Source organism: Salvelinus sp. IW2-2015, linkage group LG15 (assembly GCF_002910315.2).
Source record: "Salvelinus sp. IW2-2015 linkage group LG15, ASM291031v2, whole genome shotgun sequence".
Taxonomy (NCBI): Eukaryota; Metazoa; Chordata; class Actinopteri; order Salmoniformes; family Salmonidae; genus Salvelinus; species Salvelinus sp. IW2-2015.
The window spans coordinates 60,214,072-60,240,098 of NC_036855.1; the positions used below are offsets into that span (position 1 = coordinate 60,214,072).

Consider the following 26,027-nt stretch of genomic DNA (forward strand, 5'->3'; position numbering starts at 1 on the left):
GTAGGAGGGTATTGTAGAGAACGTTTGACAGCTTGAGTATGAGCTAAAAGAGCTGTCAGCTATGTATTATTTAGGACAGACCGATTGTGTTGTTATAACGAAAATGTATTTCTAATTCAACATTCCATCCATGCACATGTGTAAAAATAAAAAGGGAAATGTGGGGGGAAAGGAAATTGCACCACAATCTAACTAATATACATCTATCCCCAACACCCCTTCCCACTACTTTGGCACCAGTTGTCCTGCCTGGGAGTCTGGAATCCCTTCTCTTAAAACCCCCTGTAGTTCTTCTGCACTAAAATCTCTGACACCCAAAAACGTCACAATTGAAACACCACTTTTTCCACCGACACTACACACCTTTCTTTGTCCCATGCCCTCGGAATGCTGTTTTTGTGGTAGGGGGTGGAGTTCTATAGAGCGAACAGGTGAGAGGGAGGAGCTTGGAGACGAAAGACGTGCCAAGATACAGGAAAAGTTAAAGACGTAAAGAATCCAATCATTCGCACAGATTAATCCAGGTAAGAACCAGAATTAAGAGGTACTGTTAATTGTTCTTCCTTAATTCATCAATTCGTTATCATCTCAATGTTTGGTTCGCTTCAACAAACAGCATACCTGTGAGCCTTATCATTCGTCACAGGTAACGTTAACATGGAAGTGCATGTATGCTTTTATCTTCATCAAATATACTAACAAACGTTATTCCCTAGTGCCTACTACCCTCAAATCACAACCTGGTCTCAGAGCATTTCGTATTATTCTGTACGTAAATCCGACASACCATTTAGTATGATATGTTACGTGTCGTATGGTATGTATTCATTTGTGGGTGTCCGTCWCCCATTTCGTATGATATGTTGTGACATTTGGGTTGCTAGACTCTCGCCTTTTTACTTTCGGTTTTGCCTTAAGCAACCATCTCTCTTATGTAACCATACCAAGCGTCATACTTTATGGCACACCTCAGATTTACTTACAGAATAATACGAAATGCTCGGAGACCAGGTTGCGAGTCAGTGTCAGCATTTTGTTTGACGTTTGAAACCATTGTCAAAGTTTTTCAATGTGTATTCAGTTGTGTGCAGAATCATTACGATATCATTCAAGTTGGGTCTGACTGTGACTCCCATCCTGGACGGTTCTTAACGGACCAGGTTAGAACCACCCAGGGAAAACACGCCCAAAACCTGCCCTGCTTTCATGTGGCTGCTGGATGCATCTCTTTCTATTGGCTCCAGGCTGCTTCATCATTCTATGGGTCGCAGTGGGTAAATGCTTCCCACTGGGCAGCTGTATCACAGTGTCGCCGGGCGGTACTATGGCCCGTAGAATGAGGTAATAGTCACGAGACAATAAAAAGAGAAGCATCCAGGAGCCAATTGAAAGAAGGGGTGGGTTTTTGGCAGGTTTCTCCTGCTGTTAGATTGCCCCCATCTTCACTAAGTAGTCATTTCTGAATCGGAGGAATGCCACGTGGTAACTGTCACTAGTGCCAACAAGCATTGCCACCAATGTTTAGTAGGGCTACATGCACAAATAATATATTGTCATTTGATCTCCCTTAGATATCGTTATGACACCTTTACACTAATACTCAATTGATCACRGCAATGTTCATTCAAATACATTTTCAGAGAAGTGGCCAGGAGACCAGACAATGCCAGAGAGAAGCAGATACCAGGAGAGGGATGAGTATGACAAGAGCAGGGAGAGGGACTGCACTCATGACCGAGGAAGCTCCTCACATGAAGAGAGAGACCGGGAAAGGAAAAGAGAGGGAGACCGGCGGAAGAGAGACAAAATGGATGAGAGATACAGGGATGAGAAGGCCTCTGGAGATGACAGGAGGGTCAGAGAGAAGGACTACTCTGACAGACAGCGGGATATGACACCCCACTCTCACAAGGACGCACCACCTGACCACAGAGGCAGTAGTCAACAAGGACAACAGAGAGCGTAAGAGACCATCTGACTGTCAGAGTGGCTTCCACAGTTACCATCCTGGGCATTGTTGGTTTTGTTGCTAAACAACTAACCCCTCYATGGGCAGAGAGGTTTGGAACTCTTTATTATTGGTCTATTAACTAATTTACCGTCTGGTGATGTCACCAGGCAGGCCAAAACTCCATCCCACCAAAACATTAAAAGGGCATTATCATAATTTCACATTATTATTCCAACCTCAGTGTGGAAATGTTCACAGTGTACAAAATAATAGGAACAAATACACCATGACAGCGCAATACACAAGGGGTGGAACAGTGGCAAAGGTACCCACAGGACAAACAGAATAATATTAGGCTGAGGAGAGATTAAATAGCATTAATACAACAAAAATAATTCTAAACACACCTTTAGTTTACAAAGTTAAACAGATGTATGGATTCTAGGTGGTGTCTAAAGCATTCCAACGGGAGGCTGGCCTATGTTGACTGCAATGCTTCCCACAGTTGGGTCAAGTTGGCTGGATGTCCTTTGGGTGGTGGATTATTCTTGATACACACGGGAAACTTTTGAGCATGAGAAACCCTGCAGTGTTGCAGTTCTTGACACACTCAACCCGGGGGGTATGGTAGTAGGTGCGCCTGGCACATACTACCATACCCCATTCACAAAGTCACTTAAATCTTTCGTCTTACCTATTCTCTATGAATGGTATACATGCACAATCCATATCTCAATTGTCTCAAGACTTAAAAATCCATCTTTAACCGGTCTTCTCCCCTTCATCTACGCTGACTGAAGTAGATTTAACAGATGACATCAATAAGGAATCATAGCTTTCACCTGGTCAGTTTGTCATGGAAAGAGCAGGTGTTCCTAATGTTTAGTACACTGTGTATGTAAAACACAGGAAAAGTCATCCTTGGGCATATAGTTGTATGGTTTATTTAACTTTCCAATCATTGGTTTTTGTTTTGCATACATTTTAAAGTGAAAATCTGAGTCTGCATCATTCTGTTACCGTACTATTGCCCGCTTATACTGTACAGCGTGAGAAGTCTCTGGTTTCACTGGTTTGGGATTGACTCCTTGTAATGTCTGTCTGCTAGTGTTTGAATGGCACAGACTCTTGGGGTGCCCAAAGTAAATATACACCCCTGGAATACAAAACCTGTTCTCTGCCATGGGGTAGGGTTGTGGTGTGGTGGGTTTGTGGTGTAGTTTCAATGTAAGATTTGGCAGACGTCAACTTCTGATTTTGTCTTTGCAGGTATACAGAAGCCTCCACATGTCCCTCTGTGGGGGAATACTATGAGCCACAACACAGACAGGCTCTGTACAACCTCAGATATGCCTTAACAGCCAGAGGCAAGTCATGTTTAAATTAAAGAACAAACAGCAATAACTTACACCTGAAATGTTTTTGTGGGTGAATCTCGTTGGTACGGTGTAGTAGGCGGTGTTCTGTTTAATTGGTCCTGGGATTTATTCACTCGGAACCAAACAGAACCAAATGGGGAGGGACCTACCTGAATTTGTCCAATAGAAACTCGATTTCGTTGGGCATAAACGGTTTCCGTTGCAAACCGTTTTGAACTAATGATTACACCCCTGTAGTAGGGTAGGTTACGAATGACCTAACCAACCACATGACCACCCTCTCCGATGGTACAGGGTCTTTGAGGGGATTGGAGTTTTGAGTTATAATATCTGTATTACTCAACATTTAGGAGATTTTGGATTTCGTTTCTTTCTCCAAATTGGTTGTTCATCCATGATATATGTTTAATTCACACTATGGCATACTGTATGTTCTATCTCCCTCTGAGGTGGAATTCCCACTGAAATTAACCATCAACCATGTTAGTTGAACTCGGATCAACCTCTATTTAGCTGCATTGTTGCATAATTCTCCCTCTCTTGTGAAACGTATAACTTGACCTTCAACTCAGTTCGCTTTCTCCCAGAGACTCTTACTGTATGATAAGTCATGTATTTAGCTCTTTCTTGATCTGTTCTGTTCAGGTCTATGCCAGATAATGGAGGTCTTTGTAAACCTGCTGATAGTCATCTGCTCCGGAGTGTCCTACAGTAACTCCGGGGGTTACCGGGACCTGGCCAGCTTCGGGGGTATCTACCATTACTACTATGGAGGAGCACAGGCTTTCACTGGAGCCGACGCAGACAGGGTCAAGGAGCTGGACAAACTGTTCCACCAGCTCAAGCTGCCTCCATACATCTTCAGCATGGCCTGTGGAGGGGCTCTGATGGTTTATGCCTGCATCATTCTGGCTTTCGGGGTTCTGAGAGTCCCTTACCGCTGGCCCCCTGTGCTGCTGGGTGAGGCCCTGGTGAACCTCCTGATCGGCCTGGGCTACATCCCTGCCCTGGCCTTCTACTTCATCAAGCTGCAGGAGACCTACGACAACCCCATCTGTACGGAGAGGGAAGCGCTCTACAAGAGCAAAGGGCATCAGGGCTTTGCGTGTGCACTCAATGGAGCAGACATCGCTGGAGGCCTCTTCGGRGTGCTTGGAGTCATTGTTTTCATCTTCGGAATGGTCTTGGCCATCCGTGCTTTCAGGGCAGTGAGGGAGATGAAGAGACAGAGCGATGGAAGATGGTAACTTATAACGGGGTTTGCTCACCTCCCACTGTGAATAGAGTGGATACAAATGTAGGGTTGAGATCAAATTTGGTCAAACAGCTATAAATGCTAGTGTATTTTATATGAACTGTGATTGATTAAAAAACGTAACTGTACAAAGAGCAATTTTGTACATTTGTGACATCAAAAACCGCACACTTGTTTTACTAAATGTTACAGATGTGAGACATCTACACTGTCAAACATTGTTCTTTACTAATAAAAATCTTAAACAGATGTATTTCTCTTCCTCATGAACCCCCTTGCCTAGAATATCTCCATCTTACCTTGTAGAAGAATAGTTATTGTTAGTGGTCTCTGTGGGACTGAAAACATAAATCTGAGCAGAGCAAAGCGATCAGGGGTGTATTCATTCCGCCAATTCTGTTGCAAAACGCTTCTTAAACTAAAGCGACCTGGGAGGGATCTACCTGAATTGATCCAATAAAACTGTTGTTTTGCTATGTTTGCTTCCATTTGGTTCTGAAACACCATGGATTTGCGTCTAGATAGAGTCTGGCCAATGCTATCATCAGAAAGACAATCGAGGGGAACAGAAGGTCGGGAAATTAGAGAGAAACGCGCCGAGGTATTTCACAGTATAAATTTTATTGCTACTTGGCTGAAAGTTAATTAAAAATACATATTTTCTGCTCAAAACTAGTCATAGCAGCATCTCAAATGAAATAAACCATCGCCCACTGAATTTTAAGGAGTACAATTCTGGCTGACAAACAGCAAAAGTGCTCATGGTTAGTCCTTTCCTAAATGATAAAACAAGGTATCCTCAAACTAATTACATCAAATATTTAACAGAATAAAAATATTTGTAGCAGTTTTCTGCATGCTAAAATATAAACAAAAATATTAGATATGCTCCAGATATTCAAAACAATGCCTTGGCTTACAAACATGTTAACATTTTGTAGAAAGTAATCACATATATGCACTGTATACATTTTATATTTATATATGGCATGCTTCAGACATTAAATACATGAATTAGAATCTTAAATAAAAATACCATAATCTGCGACGATATACAATAGAATCCCTTTATTCTAGATTCTGTAGTGGAGAAGGACCTATACATTTGCATGAAACAATATACAAAAATAAACCTCAGCTTCTTGGCATTGAGAGAAAATATTCAAGCATCTCTAGAAAATAATATACAGAAAGGTGAGATCAAACAATGTTTACTTTGGTCACATATTAAACAATTGAAACATCCTCAATATCAAATTCTTTCCAGAGTTCACCATAATCATTTAACCGAATGGAGATTCATTCTATTAAATATAACAGCAACACATGCATACTTTCTCACTCAGACCGCAATGACAAACAGGCAGCATGTTCTCCCTCTGAGAAGAGAACTAAAACCTATAATGAGTTTACAGAGAGTGGATCAAACGGAATCAGAAAAGCATTGACACCGTAACCTACTTAAATATGCATACACACACACACCTGTATTTACATGGGATTATTGTGCACTCAGATCATGAACAGTAGTTGATCTCCTCTACTAAATAATTAAAGGGAATACTTTGCCATCATTGTGATGTCACCTTGATCTGTGCCCCATCTTACTGTAGCCATACGTACGGTATGCATATGTACAGGCACATTTATTCCTCCATCTAGGTTAATGACCTTCTCAATCAATATTGTTTCCAGCTCTTGTTAGTAGGAGTCAACTTTTTGGTTCTTTACAAAAACAAGGGAGAGTTGACTGTAAACAAAATAGCAAATAATAAKTGGCTAAGGATCTGCAGATGCATGTTCTGACATACGGAATGCATTTTTGGCTGCTAGAGCACGAAGCATGGGTGCATTTGGGACGCACAGAGCTTAGTAGTGTTTTGCTGGTCACCACTTGGCAAACTAGGGCCCAATTATGGAGCCTCTTGATCAACTTTTCTACATGGACCACTGCGTAGAAAGAGAGTTGACAAAAGGTCAAAACGCACACGATGGCAGAACACTGCACTTCATGATTCACACACACATGCATACGCACACACAGACAAGAATGTTCAGTTACTACTCATTTCCATAGTTATGAAAAAAGGATCCTCCTATTTTCAGGTCAGGTGTGTAACCTGTTAGTAATATATACAGGTGACACGTTGCATATTTGATGTGAGGGAATTCATGATCATAATCATCTACATTGTGTATTGTATTTGAAGTCCAACTTCCTGTTCATTAAGAGGATTATGAGAACTTTGAATTCTCTTGTTCCACCAACCACATCAAAGACAATCACCTCTTCATACTGTTCTTATGTTCTCAACTTAAATGCCATATGAAAATGTCAGATGTGTGCAAGCTCAAATCTGTTTCTTTAGTCTGTCCTGAAATGCTCTTTCTGTGCCCAGGGTGGAGGGCAAACCCACACCTGTGGTGCGTACATGTACCTGTGTTACCGCCTGAGGCACAGCAGGTGGCTTCCGTTAGCAAACAAAGCAATATTCAAAATGCCTGCTTTCTGCCACTTATCATCCCTAGAATGAGCCAGGATCTTTCACCCCACAACACTAGCTGCTGTTCCTCTCATGGAAGCAGAATGACTCAACAGAAAAAAAGCCTTAAGACTTGAACAAGGAAGAACAATGCTTATCTTTGTGCTAAAAGAAACTTGCATCCAACCGAAAAGCAGTTTTGTAATTCTCTCACACTTTACTTCAAATTATTAGCACTTCTATTGGATACTTTCTCTTAGAGAAGACGTGATATGTTTGGCTGACAGAAGCCACAACAACGACAACTCAAGCCCTATGAGTTAATGTGCATTTTTGATAAATTTCTCACATAATACTCAAATATCAATCTTTGAATATATTCATCTCCCTATGTACAAAGTGCTTTAAACAGTGTTTGATCCTTTGAAGAGCAGATTTTGTCCGAAGTTGGAACAAAATAAGTGAATAAAACTTACAGTTGAAGTCAGAAGTTTACATACACTTAGGTTGAAGTCATTACAACTAGTTTTTCAACCACTCCACAAATCACTTGTTAACAAACTATAGTTTTGGAAAGTCGGTTAGGACATCTACTTTGTGCGTGACACAAGTCATTTTTCCAACAATTGTTTACAGACAGATTATTTCACTGTATCACAATTCCAGTGGGTCAGAAGTTTACATATACTAAGTTGACTGTGCCTTTAAACAGCTTGGAAAATTCCAGAAAATGATGTCATGGCTTTAGAAGCTCCTGATAGGCTAATTGACATCATTTGATTCAATTGGAGGTGTACCTGTGGATGTATTTCAAGGCCTACTTTCAAACTCATTGCCTCTTTGCTTGACATCATGGGAAAATCAAAAGTAGTCAGCCAAGACCTCATCAATAAAACTGTAGACCTCCACAAGTCTGGTTCATCCTTGGGACCAATTTCCAAATGCCTGAAGGTACCACGTTCATCTGTACGAACAATAATACGCAAGTATAAACACCATGGGACCACGCAGCCGTCATACCGCTCAGGGAGGAGACACGTTCTGTCTCCTAGAGATGAACATACTTTGGTACAAATCAATCCCAGAACAACAGCAAAGGACCTTGTGAAGATGCTGGAGGAAACTGGAAACAAGTACAAAAGTATCTATATCCACAGTTAAACGAGTCCTATATCAAATCAAATTTCAAATCAAATTTATTTATATAGCCCTTCTTACATCAGCTGATATCTGAAAGTGCTGTACAGAAACCCAGCCTAAAACCCCAAACAGCAAGCAATGCAGGTGTAGRAGCACGGTGGCTAAGAAAAAMTCCCTAGAAAGGCCAAAACCTAGGAAGAAACCTAGAGAGGAACCAGGCTATGAGGGGTGGCCAGTCCTCTTCTGGCTGTGCCAGGTGGAGATTATAACAGAACATGGCCAAGATGTTCAAATGTTCATAAATGACCAGCATGGTCAAATAATAACAGTAGTTGTCGAGGGAGCAGCAAGTCAGGAGTAAATGTCAGTTGGCTTTTCATAGCCGATCATTAAGAGTATCTCTACCGCTCCTGATACTCTTAATTTTACAATTACAATTTACAATTTTATAGACAGGTTATGTCTATATCGACATAACCGGAAAGGCCGCTCAGCAAGAAAGAAGCCACTGCTCCAAAACTGCCATAAAAAAGCCAGACTATGGTTGGCAAATGCAAATGGGGCCAAAGATCGTCCTTTTTGGAGAAATGTCCTCTGGTCTGATGAAACAAAAATAGAACTGTTTGGGCATCGTGACCATTGTTATGTTWGGAGGAAAAATGGGGAGGCTTGAAAGCCGGAGAACACCATCCCAACCGTGAAACACGGGGGTGGCAGCATCATGTTGTGGGGGTGCTTTGCAGCAGGAGGGACTGGTGCACTTCACAAAATAGATGGCCTCATGAGGAAGGAAAATTATGTGGATATATTGAAGCAACATCTCAAGACATCAGTCAAGAAGTTAATGCTTGGTCGCAAATGGGTCTTCCAAATGGACAATGACTCCAAGCATACTTCCAAAGTTGTGGCAAAATGGCTTAAGGACAACAAAATCAAGGTATTGGAGTGGCCATCACAAAGCCCTGACCTCAATCCCATAGAACATTTGTGGGCAGAACTGAAAAAGCGTGTGGGAGCATGGAGGCCTACAAACCTGACTCAGTTACACCAGCTCTGTCAGTTAAACAATTTAAAGGCAATGTTACCAAATACTAATTGAGTGTATGCCAACTGCTGAACCACTGGGAATGTGATGAAAGAAATAAAAGCTGAAATAAATCATTCTCTCTATTATTATTCTGACATTTCACATTCTTAAAATAAAGTGGTGATCCTACCTGACCTAAGACAGGGAATTTCTACTAGGATTAAATGTCAGGAATTGTGAAAAACTGAGTTTAAATGTATTTGGCTAAGGTGTATGTAAACTTCCGACTTCAATTGTATGTAATACATCTTATATTATAAGCAAGCAAGCTTAAGAAAGGCAAATTCACCAATCATTCCAGTCTAGAACGTTAAGAATGAAGTAAATAGCCATTTCGAAGCCGCTGTGAGGTTTTTGAGCATCTAAAATACWGCCAGTTCTACKAAACCTTTAGAATCCACCCCTCTGGTCCCAATCCTTGTTCTACTGGCTTGAAACGTTGCCTTGCTCCCTCTGCAATTTGGAGAAAAGAATGCAAAATATTGGCGTGTTATATGCTCCTGACCTTGCCACGTAAGGTCAAAGGGCAAAACCAGCTCAGCTAAAGGAAATAAAACCAACAGAAAAAGACAGTCCCCATCATCATTAGGACTGGCAGCGCTGCATTAAGGCTATGAACAAGCATAGAGAGGGTTGTAGCTAGCTAAGCAGCTATGGTAAGTATTACAACCATGCCACTAGCCTTTTCACAGTGGCATCTAGGAACACATCCCGGTCATTCTCTTGTCAGACCACAAGCCCTCTCTTACTAAGTCAGAAAGTTGTTCTCTCTAAAATGGGTTAGAGTTAGGCAGTTTGGCACAAAGGGGAAGGGGGGTAGATTTTGGTCTGCAGCTTTGTTATATCAATGATGAGTCAATTAGCGGTATACTATCCTTTAACATTGCTGGAGCACAAGTGCAACTTTATAGAAATGTCATATTCACAGTCAACTGACCCATATTATGCAGATGCCTTTATTCAAAGCAATGTCCATGACGGACATATTTCACAATGTCTGTGCTAGATAAAAGCCAGGGCCATACTGTGGACCACTCCATACCTCAGCAACACTAAAACCATTATCAAATGCCCCAAATAAAGTCTGAACTCAAATTCTGATGCAAAACAAATGGCTTACACTCAATACTTTAGTTTTTTCACTCTTCTCGGGACACAAAAGTACTTTGCTCATTGTGATGTCATCACTTCATTATCCAGTGAGCTGCATATGTAATGTATAAGTTAAATGTCTCATTGGCCCTATACATAAGAATACCTGTGTTTTTTGTTTTGTGTGTCAAATACAGTCGATACTTTAACCCACATCTGCATCATGTCATTATCCCAGGACACACATTTGAGATGGATGAGATCATTAGCTCTGGTGAGTTGATTTGTAGATAAGAGTATTGTATATTTTTGCTAAAATTCCACATAAACGTAATCTGATAAACCCGTTTCCCTCATTGGTTGGATGGTATTAACCAAGGGTCCTCTGACAGCTTAGAAACATATGGAACAGACAAAGGCTTGTCTCCACACTGAAAGAAGAGTAAGATGACATCCTCCTCAGCATTAGGTCAGGTGTCCTACATACCTCTTGAAACGTTGTTCCTTCACAATACCCCATCCAGTCATCCACCCACCTGTTGAAATGGTTTGGTGTTGCCACTCATGTGAGCTTCACACCACCCCTCTTACTCAAACCAGCCCTTATTGTCACCAAGACAACAATGAGCTTTTCTGTCCTGCCAACAAAAACACACTGTGCTTATTCTGAATCTGTTATACAGTAGGTGGTAGCAGTGGTACAGTATACTGGTGATATTCACTGATATAGGACTAACATTTGAGGCAATTCATAGTTATCACCACCAGATGTCCCACAAACCCCTATTGAATCTGTCAGTAGATCTATGAGAATGAAATATCTAATTATTTCAATTATTTTTACTCTTTCTCTTGCCGGTCACTGACTTAAAATGAAGAACATCAACCAGCTCTATCTATAGGCTCCAAAGGAATTATGCAAACTGCATGGCTAAAATAGACTTTCACAACATGCATACTTTACATGTAAAATAATATACCATGTTACATCCTCATTTTAGTACACTACTCATGGATATTTTGTTTAGTTGACTGTGAAGCTAATGGAATGATGGGAACAGAATGATTCTCAAATCTTAAAACACTTTCGATACGTTGGTCACTGGAGAGATTTTGCACAATTTCCTGGGTACAACAAGCGTAAAACTAGAAAAACRAAAGAAAAAGGGGCTACACACCTCACAGTATCTGGACTCCTTAAATGATGGCACTCTAATAATGTGAGGAACTCATGTTGAAGAACATGTTTTTTCACCCATCATTTGTAATGATTACTGTACAGTATCTAGTGTGCATTGTAGCGTCTTYGAGATATGAACACCGTGAACAATTGTTTCGTCTTCATTGTCACCACTCATGTTGCCCATAAAACAATTAATATAACAACTTTTTCTGTCAAAATTTGCTGACCATGCACTGTCACGGATACAGTGTTACAATAATGGTTTTGAAGCAGTATGCCATATTGRTTCTGTACAGGTGAGCAATGCACTGTTATGTTATGTTATTTTGCGTTTGCCTTTTCTTGAGAGCTTGATGCTATTTTTGAACATTATTTTCTGTATTATTCCTCCCAGCAAGGCTTCAATGGTTTCCAAATGGATACACATCCTGATGCTAGGACTAGGCCAAGCAGGCCATGTGATTACACCACTATGTGGTTCTGCACTATACTGCTCAGACTAAATGTGTATATAGATACTAACTGTATGTCCCATATAGAGGATTATGGTGTAGATAGAAAGGGTCACATCTTAGTTTTTTTAGTAAATAAAAATTAAATTAGTTTTTTTTAAATCGCCTGCTGTTATGTTCCTACCTGCCTCTARCATACACAGTCTGAATCCTTGTACCACAGAGTAAGGGCCAGTCAGCCCAGTTTCCAGTCCTGCCAGCCATGTCGGCTGCCATTGTGCAGTCAACAGGTTAGAGAGGGAGATAAAGTACGAGACAGACAGACAGACAGACAGACAGACAGACAGACAGACAGACAGCGAGAAGTGGCTGTACCATTGGTGGCCCCTGGAGGACGCTGTCACACAGTGATGTCCTATTCCAGGGTTAATACTGATGTGTGTCCCCTCCCCCCTCCATACACACACAGGCAGGGAGGCAGGGACATCTGGGGCTGAGTCATCTACAGTAGGCACTTTTTCACCTTTTGGTCACAGGACTTGTCCCTGGGATCTAGGAACCCCTGGAGCCCYCAGCAATGGAATGATAACACACTCAAATGGATTATTCTACCATTTCACTATTTGACCTTCCTTTCAAGTAAAGGGAAATGTTGCAAACAAGTTTTGCAGTCTAAAAAGCATGAGGTATTCTAGTTCAGGCTGGGGTATTTTGGCCTCTGGTGGCCCCCTTCTTTTCACAACCTATTTTCATGGTTAGTGACTTTAGTGCCTGTTCAGCTCTGATACTCAGACAGTTCCACCAGGTTCATCAGACAGTTAGCTAAGTACCTCTCTACGTCTAACGTGACGTAACGCATTCATGTGTGAACAGTCAAGGCCCCACATGTCTTCATGACAGAGCTGAATGGAAACTTGAACTGGAATATCCCACCTGTGCCAGAGAGACCTCCTCTGCCCCCCTGGTATGGCACTGTCACAGGACAACCACAGGGTGGCGCTGTGCTCTGGCCCCCTCTAGAGGGCAGTATCATAGACTTCCTGCTGTAGGGCAGGGATAGGGTTGGGGGCGAGGTCCCGCTGGGGCAGCATGGGAGCAGGGGGGTGGGGGTGGTCCCACACAGGGTCTCTGATGGAGGGGGGTGTGAAAGGAGGTGGAGGTCCTGGGACCATAGGGCTCTGGCCCCTCAGCTGTTCCCTAACATCCTGCTCTAGACTGGGAGGCACTACCAGCTGGTCCTCGGGGTCCTGCTGGGCAGGAGCAGTGAAGTAACCCGACTTCTTCTTAGGGGCCTCCACGGCTACCTCGATGAGGTTGTGGCTATCTTCCGGGGCCACCACGGAGCCGTTGGAGAGCTTCTTCCCAAAGAGGCTGCAGGTGGAGGGGGACTTCTTCAGGTCGGAGATCTCCCTGCCACACACAGCCAGCAGGCAGCCGTTAGTGGCTGACACCACCACGCTGTTCTGACGACGCATCTTTCCGTTGGGGTAGTCTGAGCGCGTCTTGTCCAGGTTGTGGTCCTTGTGGCTCGCGGGGGGCCCAGAGCGGATCTGGAAAGCACAGCAGTGGATGTCCACCTCCACCTCCAGCTTGCTCCCGTTGGAGATGACCCCCTCTAGTGGAGCCTCGTCATCACTGTCCAGCCCGTTGTCAGACTGGTTACTGGAGAAGGTGGCACAGGAGGGCTGGCGCTGGAACAGGACTGGGTGGGGCCCCCCTACCCCAGCTGAGCCGGTTCCCGCGGGGGCACAGAGCGTGGCTGCAGGGTGGAGGCTACAGCGCCTCTCAGGTCGGGCCGTGGGGCCAGAGGAGGGGTGCTCGTCAGAGGCCGTGGAGCCCGCCTCACTCCCCACCTCCGAGGCCGAAGTCTCGCTGTTGAACTCTGAGGCGATGCCACTGCTGGAGGAGGGCGTGGCCGGGTCCCCTGGGGGAGCAGTGACGGGGAGGGGTGTTGGAGGGGGTCCACGGGGTTCAGTACCAGTACTGGCGTGAGGGGGCTCACAGGTACAGCTGTCCTCCCCGATGTGCAGGGACACCACCACCGCCCCCACATTGTCCCGACAGCCGTAGCTCTGGGCCAGCGTGCAGAGCTTCTTGGCAGCAGCGCGGGGGTCCCTCACGGCCTGCACAGTGCAMACGGCCTCCTGGTAGGACACCCTCTCAAACAGCGCCCGGTTCCCCAGGATCAAGAACTCATCTTGGGAACACAGGGGCTCGGTGCGCACCCAGGGCTTGGGCAGCACCCAGGGAGACAGATAAGAGCATCCCAGCAGACGAGAGCAGCATGTCACTCCACTCACCTTGTTATCCTGCAACACAATAACACAGGAGGGGACTCAGCTCTGCACTTCGAATACAAATGAATACCTCGGAGCATAAGGCATCACATCAAATGTTAACTAACAAGTAGATCTTAATGAACACAAAGGCCCTCACAGAGACGTGCATTCGCACTCGCCTGACTCCCCACAGTACCTCAGTGATGATCGCCTTGCTGAGTTTGACCCTGTCCATCTCTTCRGTGCTCTGCTCCAGGCTGAAGACCTTGGAGAGGGGCAGGGGCTGGCCGTCTCGACACAGCACCGCCTGGCAGCTGCCCACGTTGGCCACCGTCAGGCTGAAGTAGCTGCCCAGCTCCGACGGCTCGTGGTGGATGTAGCAGAGCAGGGCAGATGCACCCAGCTTCTGACCAGCCATGCCAAGTTTCCTGCATCATACAACATACATCACAGAATGCAACTATCAGCATATGTCCTGCAAATAGCTAGCTTCTTTGTTAAATAAACATTAAAAGTAGACCATTATGAATATTCATTATGTTGTTATTTGCATATGTTAGTTCCTAGCTAATGCAGTTGTGAATTAAGTCAATCAAATGTAAATGAACACGGAATAGTACAWTTGTAGGTTTGTCTTCCTTAAGGGGCAACAGTAATTCATAGCAGGGGCGCAACTTTCGGTGGGGGCGGGGGAGGCGGGGGGGAACATGTCGCACCCACATTCTGAAGTTGCATTTTTGTACCCCCCAGTTTTAGCATTGGAATGTGATACCAAACGAGGCAACGGTGTGCTTTAGGACCATGCGGACATCTCCGATCGGTGGGGTAGGTTGTTTGGAGTGTTTATCTGACTGGATAAAAAATAAATTATAATAATGATGTCCACCCCACTTCTAAAACCAAAGTTACGCCCCTGATTCATAGGATACTGAAATGTGCCTACATTTTGCTTGTATTACAGCAATACAAGCAGAATGGGTGTGTGTCTGTGTATGCATGATGCTCATACCTGTGTGAGGTGAGGAAGGTGTTACTCATGTACACACTGTCCACACTGGAATGCAGCAGCTCCTCCGACAGCACATCTCCCATGGTGCACTGCAGCAGACGAGGAACTTCCTCATTGCGGTCTCCGTCGAAGACGCCATAGGCCGCCTCAACACTATCCCCAAAGCGGTCCACTGCCAGCACAGACACACACAACCTGTCCCCAAGGAAGAGAAAATACCATTAGTATAGATATAAGATTAACACAAAAAGTGGAAACAAAATGTGGTTACATTTTTTGTGTGTAAATCCCATTATACAATCTTGCTCATAAGCATAGAATCTTCCTCAAATTCAAGCCAAACAGGACTAACTCATCTATACTTGAACACAGTGAGACAGAGCCCTATTCCTACGGAGGCAGCAGGGGCTRGGTGTGACACCAGACACGGCCCCCTGTGACACTGTGGTGGTCATGACCCTGTGAGGCCCTGTTAGGACACGAGCCAGGCAAACTGGGCCCCCATCAATGATGCAGGGGAAACTGCTTTATACCCGTTGTATCCACAGGAAGTATTAGGCTTCCCGGCCTTCCCTACTATTAAAAAATATCCGCTGCCCAGGGGCCTAGATGCCAGCCCCAACAGACATTCACCCAGGCAGTGGAAGCTGTGCTGGGGCTATACAGTTAGATAACTAAGTAACTCCTCCATAGATGCATATGATAGCCCCGGGTAAGGTTTAAAATAGGATGCCAGTCAAGAGGCAGAGCAGAAAAGAAACGGGCTGATATGGACTATAAGAAGCACATCCTCTTCTCAGACCATTTAATGTAGTGCTGCTCACAGCGATTCCMTGAAAGAGGAGAAATGTTCCTTAAAGGCGCTCTCTAAAACCACACGTGATCTCATAATACGATTTATACCCTCTCATCAGAAGATTGTCATAAATTAGGGCTTCACTCAGGAAAAATACACTTTGATGCTCTCTCACATACACGCTCACTCACTGTCTCAAAGTAACTCTCTCTCTCCCTCAGCCCTCCTCCCTCCCTCCCTCCTGCTCACTTGTTCCTCTGTCCGCTCATCTCAGAGTAGCCGTGGTTCCACAGGGTGGAGGAGCCYAGGGAGTCCCCGGTGGTCATGGCTGGCTTCTGGTCCAGCTTCAGGGTGGTGATGTGACTGAGGAGAGAGACACAGAGATGGGGGCATTACCTCACCATGCACTGGGCCGAACCATAATTCACGGCGTAGCACGAGAATAKGATTTATCTCATAGCTTATCCAAGTACACCAGCTACTGGTACAATGAATGATACTTCATTGTGCGGCGTGACACTGTGGTCTCTGTGTGTCACCTGAACAGGTTGAGTGTTTTGTGCTCCAGCATGAGGCTGCTGTTGCCAGTCAGGTCCAGTTCGTGCAGGGTGGCCGTTAGAGAGTCTGGCAGTAGGATCTCAGTCAGCTCATTACAGCTCAAGTCCACCAGCTACACACACACACACAGGGTGGAGGTAGAAGATAACACACACACACACACACACACTCACAGTTATACATTATAACATTGTAATAAAGACATATACACATCTTATAGACATATGCATAAACAAAACACAAACTAGGGCTGACCACATTTAGTCGACTGGTTGATTGTTTGGTCGATAGCCTGTTGGTTGACCGAGATTTCTTTAGTCGAGCAGTGCACAAGACACCTGTCTGATTTGTGCCTGTCTCAGTGGACTAATCCATTGTGGAGGCCACGGGGATGGCACAGTCCATCCCTCTAAGACATGTGATACTGAAATGGTATATGGTTATATTATKTWWWWAAATTATGCAACACTAATAAGTCTAATATTATTTTATAACAAATGCACGTTCTCCCGCATTGGATACGGTCGCTGTCCGCGGTTCTGAAACATAACCTTCAGTGCGCCATAGAATTGACGCCTTTCCCTATGTTGCATAATAGCAAAGTTAACCTGCATATTGGGATTGAAAACAATGCGGTGGAGCAGCAGAAACAGATCTTGCCTTAGCCTAATTGTCTAAAAACAATTGAGGAGAGAGGAAACCAACTTAACTGTCAAATGTGCCTGGCTTTATAAAAAATCATCCATATATATCTACAGAAAAACGACAAATCCTGCTTCTGTTGGCTGTTTGAGTGATTATTTAATAGACTAATGATTCCCTGAGCACCAAGCCTCATGCAACAGCAAAATGTCAGATAAAGCAATTTCACAGATTCGTCTGTTTTTAATCTTTACTATGCTGTAATTTAAGCTTTACATTTTTGGGAGGGTTAGTACAGRCTGGTATTACTTATAATGTATTTAGTGTTGTTTACACTGTTCCAAACAGGCAGAAAAATAATATTGTAATATAACAGCACCTGTTTGTCACACATAATATGCACGCAGCTCTCGCTCCTATACCCTCCTTTTTCTTGATCTCCTTACTGTTATTATTACAATTATCATCATAATCATCATTATAATAATAAGTAATGTCGTTATCATTAGTGGTCTTGGTATAGTAGCCTTGTATAACCACCATCGAGCTGTAGGCAAAAGAGCGCGTCCTGTTTAGTCTTAATAMCGTAACTTACTTAAGCCTATATTTCAATATATATGCTACCGTATCAGTCAATCATCCATTCGTTCATGCCATCACACAGCACACGAGACATTCATGCTCTGAAATGCAATCAAGCATTTTTGTTTTAAAATGAAATAACAAAGGGAGCTGTGAATAATTAGCCTAAACGATAAATAAACTGCAATTCACAAATGCATGCAACTGATTTTAGTCTGCTGTAAAAGGCTTTATATATTTATTTATTTTTGTTAGTACAGACTCTGGTACACATTTAGTATTTTTTACACTATTTCAAAATGGTCAGAACAAATTATAATATTATCATCTAACAGCAACTGTTTGGCACAAAACCAGTAAACATTCGCCTGTTTTGAGTTTATTTTTCACAACTTCCACATGCATTTTGCTGTCATGTGTTACTGTATTCRAAATTTGTTCTAACCAATTTATTGATGTGATTATGATAGGTTATAGGTCAGGCCCTATTGGTCACGTGCATGTGATGAATACATGTTTCAAGTAAAGAGAGCAAAGGTTGAGAGAATAGGGAATGTTTTCTTAAACAAATTACGGATTTCAGTAACATAACTTCAGTCAGAAACAGGTAATGGCTGAAATGACGTTGCTGCTTAAGCACGGACAGCGCAATAAACACTTGCTATGCTGTGGTGCCTGTTCGCTGCAGCAGGGAGGAGAGCGAGACAACGTGCACCAGTCACACGCTATACTTTTTTTTTAACACAGTGTGACCATCGAGCTCTTTCTTGAGTCATCTTAATTATTTAATCAAACAGTGGCTTAAAGCATCAGACAAGCTCAGTGCATATGGTTGATTTTATTAGGGTGTGTCTGTCTATATATGGAAAAATAAGTTTCAATATTTCAACCAATCGATTGGTCAACCAAGATTTTTTTTTAGTCGGGGACTGCCCTAATATAAACAGATATGAGTGAAACTGACCTTGATCTCTGGCAGGTTGAGGATCTCGGGGAACACACTGATGTGGTTGGAGTGTGCTATGAGGGTGTGTAGCCTCTTACAGCTGGACACAGTGGAGGGGATGGTCTTCAGTTTGTTGCCACTCAGATTCAGCTCCTCCAGCAGCTCCAGTTTACTCAGTTTACTGCACACACAGAGCATTATAGAGACGTCTCCAGAACAATGGCTCATATCAGATCTAGAGAATAGCTACAGTATATTAGGAGCAATAGAAAACATTTTATGTCTAAAGACACAATCTCTAAAGTAGTGTAGAATACTTCCGCTGATTGAAGGCATTTCCATTCTTCATAGGTACAGTAGGGAAGGCAGTATAAATGGGTGTGGAGTTGGTTACCTGGCAGGGAAAGAGAGCAACTGGTTGTAGGCCATGTGCAGGACTCGGAGGTTCTGGTGTCCGACCAGCAGAGCAGCGCAGTTCTCATTCAGTTTGTTCCCCGTCAGGTACAGTTCCTGGAGAGTGCTGAGGCTCTCCTCTGATTGGCTGCTGGGGGGAATTGTCTCCAGGGCATTAGCTGACACGTTCAGGTACTTTAGGCTAGGAGGAGGAGCAGAGAGCGATGTATGTGAATAGGAAAGAACACAGGATTAATTGCCAGTGATATACAGTTGAAGTCGGAAGTTTACATACACCTTAGCCAAATACATTTAAACTCAGTTTTTCACAATCCCTGACATTTAATACTAGTACAAATTCCCTGTCTTAGGTCAGTTAGAATCACCACTTTATTTTAAGAATGTGAAATGTCAGGATAATAGTAGGGAGAATGATTTATTTCAGCTTTTATTTCTTTCATCACATTTCCACTGGGTAAGAAGTTTACATACACTCAATTAGTATTTGGTAGCATTGCCTTGGGTCAACTTGGGTCAAACATTTCGGGTAGCCTTCCACAAGCTTCCCACAATAAGTCGGGTGAATTTTTGGCCCATTCCTCCTGACAAAGCTGGTGTAACTGAGTCAGGTTTGTTGGCCTTGCTCACTGAGTCAGGTTTGTTGGCCTTGCTTTTTCAGTTCTGCCCACACATTTTCGAAAGGATTGAGGTCAAGGCTTTGTGATGGCCACTCCAATACCTTGACTTTTGCAACCAAGCACTAACTTCCTGACTGATGTCTTGAGATGTTGCTTCAATATATCCACATAATTTTCCTACCTCATGATGCCATCTATTTTGTGAAGTGCACCAGTCCCTCCTGCTGCAAAGCACACCCACAACAGGATGCTGCCACCCCCGTGCTTCACGGTTGGGATGGTGTTCTTCGGCTTGCAAGCCTCCCCATTTTTCCTCCAAACATAATGATGGTCATTATGGCCAAAAAGTTCAATTTTTGTTTCATCAGACCAGAGGACATTTCTCCAAAAAGTACGATCTTTGTCCCCATGTGCAGTTGCAAACCGTAGTCTGGCTTTTTTATGGCGGTTTTGGAGCAGTGGCTTCTTCCTTGCTGAGCGGCCTTTCAGGTTATGTCGATATAGGACTCGTTTTACTGTGGATATAGATACTTTTGTACTTGTTTCCTCCAGCATCTTCACAAGGTCCTTTGCTGTTGTTCTGGGATTGATTTGCACTTTTCGCACCAAAGTACRTTCATCTCTAGGAGACAGAACGCGTCTCCTTCCTGAGTGGTATGACGGCTGCGTGGTCCCATGGTGTTTATACTTGCATACTATTGTTTGTACAGATGAACATGGTACCTTCAGGTGTTTGGAAATTGGTCCCGAGGATGAACCAGACTTGTGGAGGTCTCCAATGTTTTTTCTGAGGTCTTGGCTGATTTCTTTTGATTTTCCCATGATGTCAAGCAAAGAGGCACTGAGTTTGAAGGTAGGCCTTGAAATACATCCACAGGTACACCTCCAATTGACTCAAATTATGTCAATTAGCCTATCAGAAGCTTCTAAAGCCATGACGTCATTTTCTGGAATTTTTTCCAAGCTGTTTAAAGGCACAGTCAACTTAGTGTATGTAATCTTCTGACCCACTGGAACTGTGATACAGTGAATTATCTGACTGTAAACAAGTGTTGGAAAAATTACATGTGTCACGCACAAAGTAGATGTCCTAACCGACTTGCAAAACTATAGTTCGTTAACAAGAAATTTGTGGAGTGGTTGAAAAACAAGTTTTAATGACTCCAACCTAAGTGTATGTAAACTTCCGACTTCAACTGTAAGTGATGTAAATGTGTAATATCAAGTCAGCATTTAGACGATGATTTAGACATAGTGTCAAATGTAGGACTTCCTCTTAAAACTGTTATGACAGGAGAGTTAAATGCTCTTGTTACCAACACTCTGGCCATWAATKTCCTTTAACAAAACAGATTCAGATAAAGTATGACAGGGAGAAAATCAATAAGAATACACCTTCTAGTGGTGGCTCTTTTAAAACATTGAGAAACAAACGTTKTTGACCAATGAGGCACTTTACAGCCGTCACACTGGCGCTCGATGTCTCAGCATGGGAGACAGAGTAGAGTAGGCCAGGCTTAATGGAAGCCCAGTGATTTATCAGACAGGAAACAGTAGAGTCAGGCTGTTGGGGGGAGCTCACGTTACAGTCCAACTCTCTGACTCGTCCACAGAGCCACACCCTCCAGAGCCTGGCAGACACAGCCCAGTGGATCCAGTCAGTCCACCTCTACTGGAGCAGCTAAACAGGGCCACCACATGTCTATGTGAAGTAAGACATCTCTTACAGACTGCCAACCACTTTAAGCTAGATACATCAACCCCATCAAATATTTATACTGTATTTCTACTGCATGATGTAAGGAGGATGTACTGTAGGGCAGTGTTTCCTTTCAATATGCCCGATCCTGTTTTGTTCTTTAATTGGTTGTTGTGGTTGAATAGAGGCACAGGGCCACTGCTGCTCCGGGGTTTAAAGCAGCAGCAGTAGCGTCACAGGCCCTGGGGGAGACAGAGCATCAGCTGCAGCCTCCAAAACACCTGTCAGAAATGGAGGGAGAGGCAGAGAGAGGGAGAGAGAGGACAAGCACCAAAGAGAAGGGTAGGAGAGAGGGTGGGTGCGCAGAGAGAGAGAAGAGAGAGTGGAAGGGGGATTGACCCACTTTAAGGCCTTGTAGAAGAGGCTCTCTGGGAGCTCGCCTAGCTTGTTGTGCTGGAGGTCGAGTACTTCCAGGGGGACGTGGTCAAGTAGGTCAGGCAGTCTCTGGAGCCTATTGTTCCCAGCCAGCAGCTTCCTCAGACTCAGGCTGCTGAGCAGTCTAGTGGCGACATAGATAAAAAGAAAGAGAGAGAAGAGAGAGAACATCTCCTGCTGTGAATTTGATCACTTGTGAAACTGGGGGAAATCTTGAGGTAAGGTAACTCCACACCCAACAAATCCATCAACGTATTTTTCAACTTGGCAGCCTACAGTTACCAACACAGCACAATTTACTCCAGAAAGAATAACAGAGGTCTCATCTGCAGCTAMGCCGTCRAGMCGAATATKATCTTGTTTGCGAAGGCTTTGGTCAATTCAAATGCAAATATAGTTGTGTTAAAGGGTAATGTTAAATGATGGTTGCTTTGAGCAGAGTGCTCCAGCACTGTCATACTGAGATCACAGTCTACTGACAGAAAGACGACAAGCYGTRCGTTGGCTTCACAYAGCCAATGAAATCCTCTCATCAGCTGACTGTCAACACATCTGCTGATGTTTTAGGCACAGTTATTTCTGGCCGGACATTGGCTAAATGATGCCAAATGTTAATCAGATTAATATGGTGCTCATTCTAATAATCATTGCAGAATGTTTAAAAGCCAAATCCGGATGATACGAGATGGACATATTAAACATATAGCGCAACATGATGGACAACGTAAGTAACAGCCTTTAATCTACCTTAACAAATATGCATGTTTAGAACATCTTTAGATTAATAACTAGAGTTGGAAGTGAGGAGTTTGAGAAGGATGAACTAGTCCTCGTAGGGAGACTAACCTGGCTGGTAGTTCAGACAGAAAGTTGTGTGTAACGTCCAGCACCTCCACCTTTCTACTGTCACACACCCAGTCAGGTAGGTACTCCAGCAGGTTCCTTTTCACAGAGGTCACAGAGGTCACAGTCAACATAGTGGTCAAAGGGGATATAAGACCTTTTTACCTCCAACTGTACATATACAGTGCATTCGGACATATTCAGACCCCTTTACTTTTCCCACATTGTTACGTTACAGCCTTATTCTAAAATAGATTAAATCGTTTTTTCCCCCCTCATCAATCTGCACACAATACCTCATAATGACAAAGCAAAAAACTGTAATATCACATTTACAAGTATTCAGACCTTTTACTCAGTACTTTGCTGAAGCACTTTTGGCAGCAATTACACCCTCAAGTCTTCTTAGGTTCGACGCTACAAGTTTGGCACACCTGTATTTGGGGAGTTTCTCCCATTCTTCTCTGCAGATCCTCTCAAGCTCCGTCAGGTTGGATGGGGAGCGTTGCTGCACAGCTATTTTCAGGTCTCTCCAGAGATGTTCGATCGGGTTCAAGTATGGGCTCTGGCTGGGCCACTCAAGGACATTCATAGACTTATCCCAAAGCCACTCCTGCCTTTTCTTGGCTGTGTGCTTAAAGTCGTTGTCCTGTTGGAAGTTGAACCTTCGCCCCAGTCTGAGATCCAGATTGCTCTGGAGCAGGTTTTCATCAAGGATCTCTCTGTACTTTGGATCGTTCATCATCCTGACCAGTCTCCCAGTCCTTGCCGCTGAAAAACACCCTCACAGCATGATGCTGCCATCACCATGGTTCACTGTAGGGATGGTAACAGGTTTCCTCCAGACATGACGCTTGGCATTCAGGCCAAAGAGTTCAATCTTGGTGTCATCAATCCAGAGAATCTTGTATCTCATGGGCTGAGAGTCCTTTAGGTGCCTTTTGGCAAACTCCAAGCGGGCTGTCATGTGCCTTTTACTGAGGAGTGGCTTCCATCTGGCCACTCTACCATAAAGGACTGATGGGTGGAGTGCTGCAGAGATGGTTGTCTTTCTGGAAGGTTCTCCCATCTCCACAGAGGAACTCTGGAGCTCTATCAGAGTGACCATCGGGTTCTTGGTCACCTCCCTGACCAAGACCCTTCTCCCCCGATTGCTCAGTTTGGCTGGGCGGACAGCTCTAGGAAGAGTCTTGGTGGTTCCAAACTTCTTCCTTTTAAGAAAGATGGAGGCCACTGTGTTCTTGGAGACCTTCAATGCTGCAGAAATGTTTTGGTACCCTTCCCCCTCGACACAATCCTGTCTCGGAGCTCTATCTACAATTCTTTTGATCTCATGGCTTGGTTTTTGCTGTGACGTTCACTGTCAACTGTGGGACCTGAAATAGACAGCTGTGTGCCTTTCCAAATCATGTCCAATCAATTGAATTTACCACAGGTGGACTCCAATGAAGTTGTAGAAACATCTCAAGGATGATCAATGAAAACAGGAYGCACCTGAGCTCAATTTCGAGTCTCAAAGCAAATGGTCTGAATACTTATGTAAATAAGGTATTTCTGTTTTTTATTTTTAATACATTTGCTAACATTCCTAAAAACCCGTTTTCGCTTGGTCAATATGGGGTATTGTGTGTAGATTGACGAGGAACTTTTTTATTTAATCAATTTTAGAATAAGGTTGTAACGTAACCAAGTGTGGAAAAGTGAAGGGGTCTGGATACTTTCCGAATGCACCGTATATGAAAAAAGGTACCAACACACCAAGTTCATGATGAGAAGAAGAACGTTGATGGATTAATAACATTATTAACACCTCTTCCTTACTGATTGAGAAACTGAGGCCCTGGCCACACAGCACTCACCGTGATAGGTCCATCTGTGTCAGCTGGTTGGGTACTGGGTAGATGTTGACTGTGGTCAGGCCTGTGGGTAGAGGAAAAGCAGTGATCAGCAGCCAAGCTAGTGATGGCTATATGCATTATGTAACAGTAACAGTGGTAGAGGGCCTGGAGAGACAGGGCCAGGGAGGGAGGTGCTCCACTCACGGTTGCTGCTGGCGTGGAGTGTGCGCAGGGTGAAGCCACTCAGTGTTAGGGCCCTCAGCTGGTTTCTCTGACAGTGCAGGGTTTCCAGGCTGCAGATGGAGCTCAGGTCCAGGGTGGCCAAGTGGTTGTCCCTCAGGTCTAGCTGGGTCACCTGCTTCACTGCCTCCAGGGCCTCACTCTTCACCCAGCGCAGACCGTTCAGCCTGCATACAGTACACAGCATTAACACCCAGGCCTCATACAGTATACAGCATTAACACCCAGGCCTCATACAGTATACAGCATTAACACCCAGGCCTCATACAGTACACAGCATTAACACCCAGGCCACTACGTAGCTATTACAGGCCATCAGTATACACAGCTATACTTAACGTCGATTAACACCAGGCCTCATACAGTACACAGCATTAACACCCAGGCTCTATCAGTACATAGCATTAACCCCAGGCTCATTCAGTAATAAGCATTAACACCCAGGCCTCATTCAGTATACAGCATTAAACCCAGCTCTCATTACAGTATACAGCATTCACCCAGGCCTCATACAGTATATACGCATTAACCCCAGGCCTCAACAGTACACAGCATTAACACCCAGGCCTCATTCAGTATACAGCATTAACACCCAGGCCTCATTCAGTATACAGCATTAACACCCAGGCCTCTAATCAGTTAATACAGCATTAACACCCAGGCCTCATTCGAGTACACAGCAATTAACACCAGGCCTCATCAGTATATCAGCATTAACACCCAGGCCTCATACATATTACAGCATTAACACCCAGGCCTCATACAGTACACAGCATTAACACCCAGGCCTCATACAGTATGTAAGGGAAAATGAACAAGGGGCTATGCGTTCACAACGTGAAAGGTGTGTTCCAACACAACGCGCCAGAGGAGTGGAACTGACCTTCCACGGAGTTGCATTTTCCAGAGAACACATACAGCCCCAAGTTGATTATCCCTTTTATACCATAATACTACTAGAATTTACCACTAGAAATGTGTTCACTTAACAATGCCAATAATGTTTTCAATTTGACTTTGCTTTCAAAAGCAGCTCAAACATAGAACATGTATGAACTATAGCCATTGAATTCTACCCTGCTGATATACCATGCGTTATAGGGAAAT

At 43.8% G+C, this 26,027-nt stretch overlaps 2 protein-coding genes across 2 annotated transcripts in view; one reads left to right on the forward strand and one right to left on the reverse strand.

Moving 5' to 3' along the window:
• Window positions 1-58: 58 nt before the first annotated feature.
• On the forward strand, window positions 59-4,834 carry LOC111974060 (MARVEL domain-containing protein 3-like). The gene is given in 5 exon segments (XM_024001573.2): window positions 59-524; window positions 1,641-1,962; window positions 3,221-3,318; window positions 3,976-4,556; window positions 4,558-4,834. Coding segments are annotated over 4 exon segments (1,005 nt in total). The 5' UTR covers window positions 59-524; window positions 1,641-1,663; the 3' UTR covers window positions 4,585-4,834.
• Window positions 4,835-5,185: 351 nt separating this feature from the next.
• The window catches only part of LOC111973653 (PH domain leucine-rich repeat-containing protein phosphatase 2-like), a 48,993-nt gene continuing 28,151 nt past the window's right edge, over window positions 5,186-26,027 (reverse strand). Inside the window, exons 9-19 of the mRNA XM_024001016.2 lie at window positions 24,885-25,087; window positions 24,702-24,762; window positions 22,846-22,941; window positions 21,968-22,123; window positions 19,229-19,429; window positions 18,853-19,015; window positions 16,646-16,776; window positions 16,356-16,469; window positions 15,311-15,505; window positions 14,498-14,729; window positions 5,186-14,331 (exon numbers count right to left, since the gene is read on the reverse strand). Coding sequence (XP_023856784.1) covers window positions 13,039-14,331; window positions 14,498-14,729; window positions 15,311-15,505; window positions 16,356-16,469; window positions 16,646-16,776; window positions 18,853-19,015; window positions 19,229-19,429; window positions 21,968-22,123; window positions 22,846-22,941; window positions 24,702-24,762; window positions 24,885-25,087 — 2,845 coding nt within the window. The 3' untranslated portion in view covers window positions 5,186-13,038. The remainder of the gene's footprint in view (window positions 14,332-14,497; window positions 14,730-15,310; window positions 15,506-16,355; window positions 16,470-16,645; window positions 16,777-18,852; window positions 19,016-19,228; window positions 19,430-21,967; window positions 22,124-22,845; window positions 22,942-24,701; window positions 24,763-24,884; window positions 25,088-26,027) is intronic.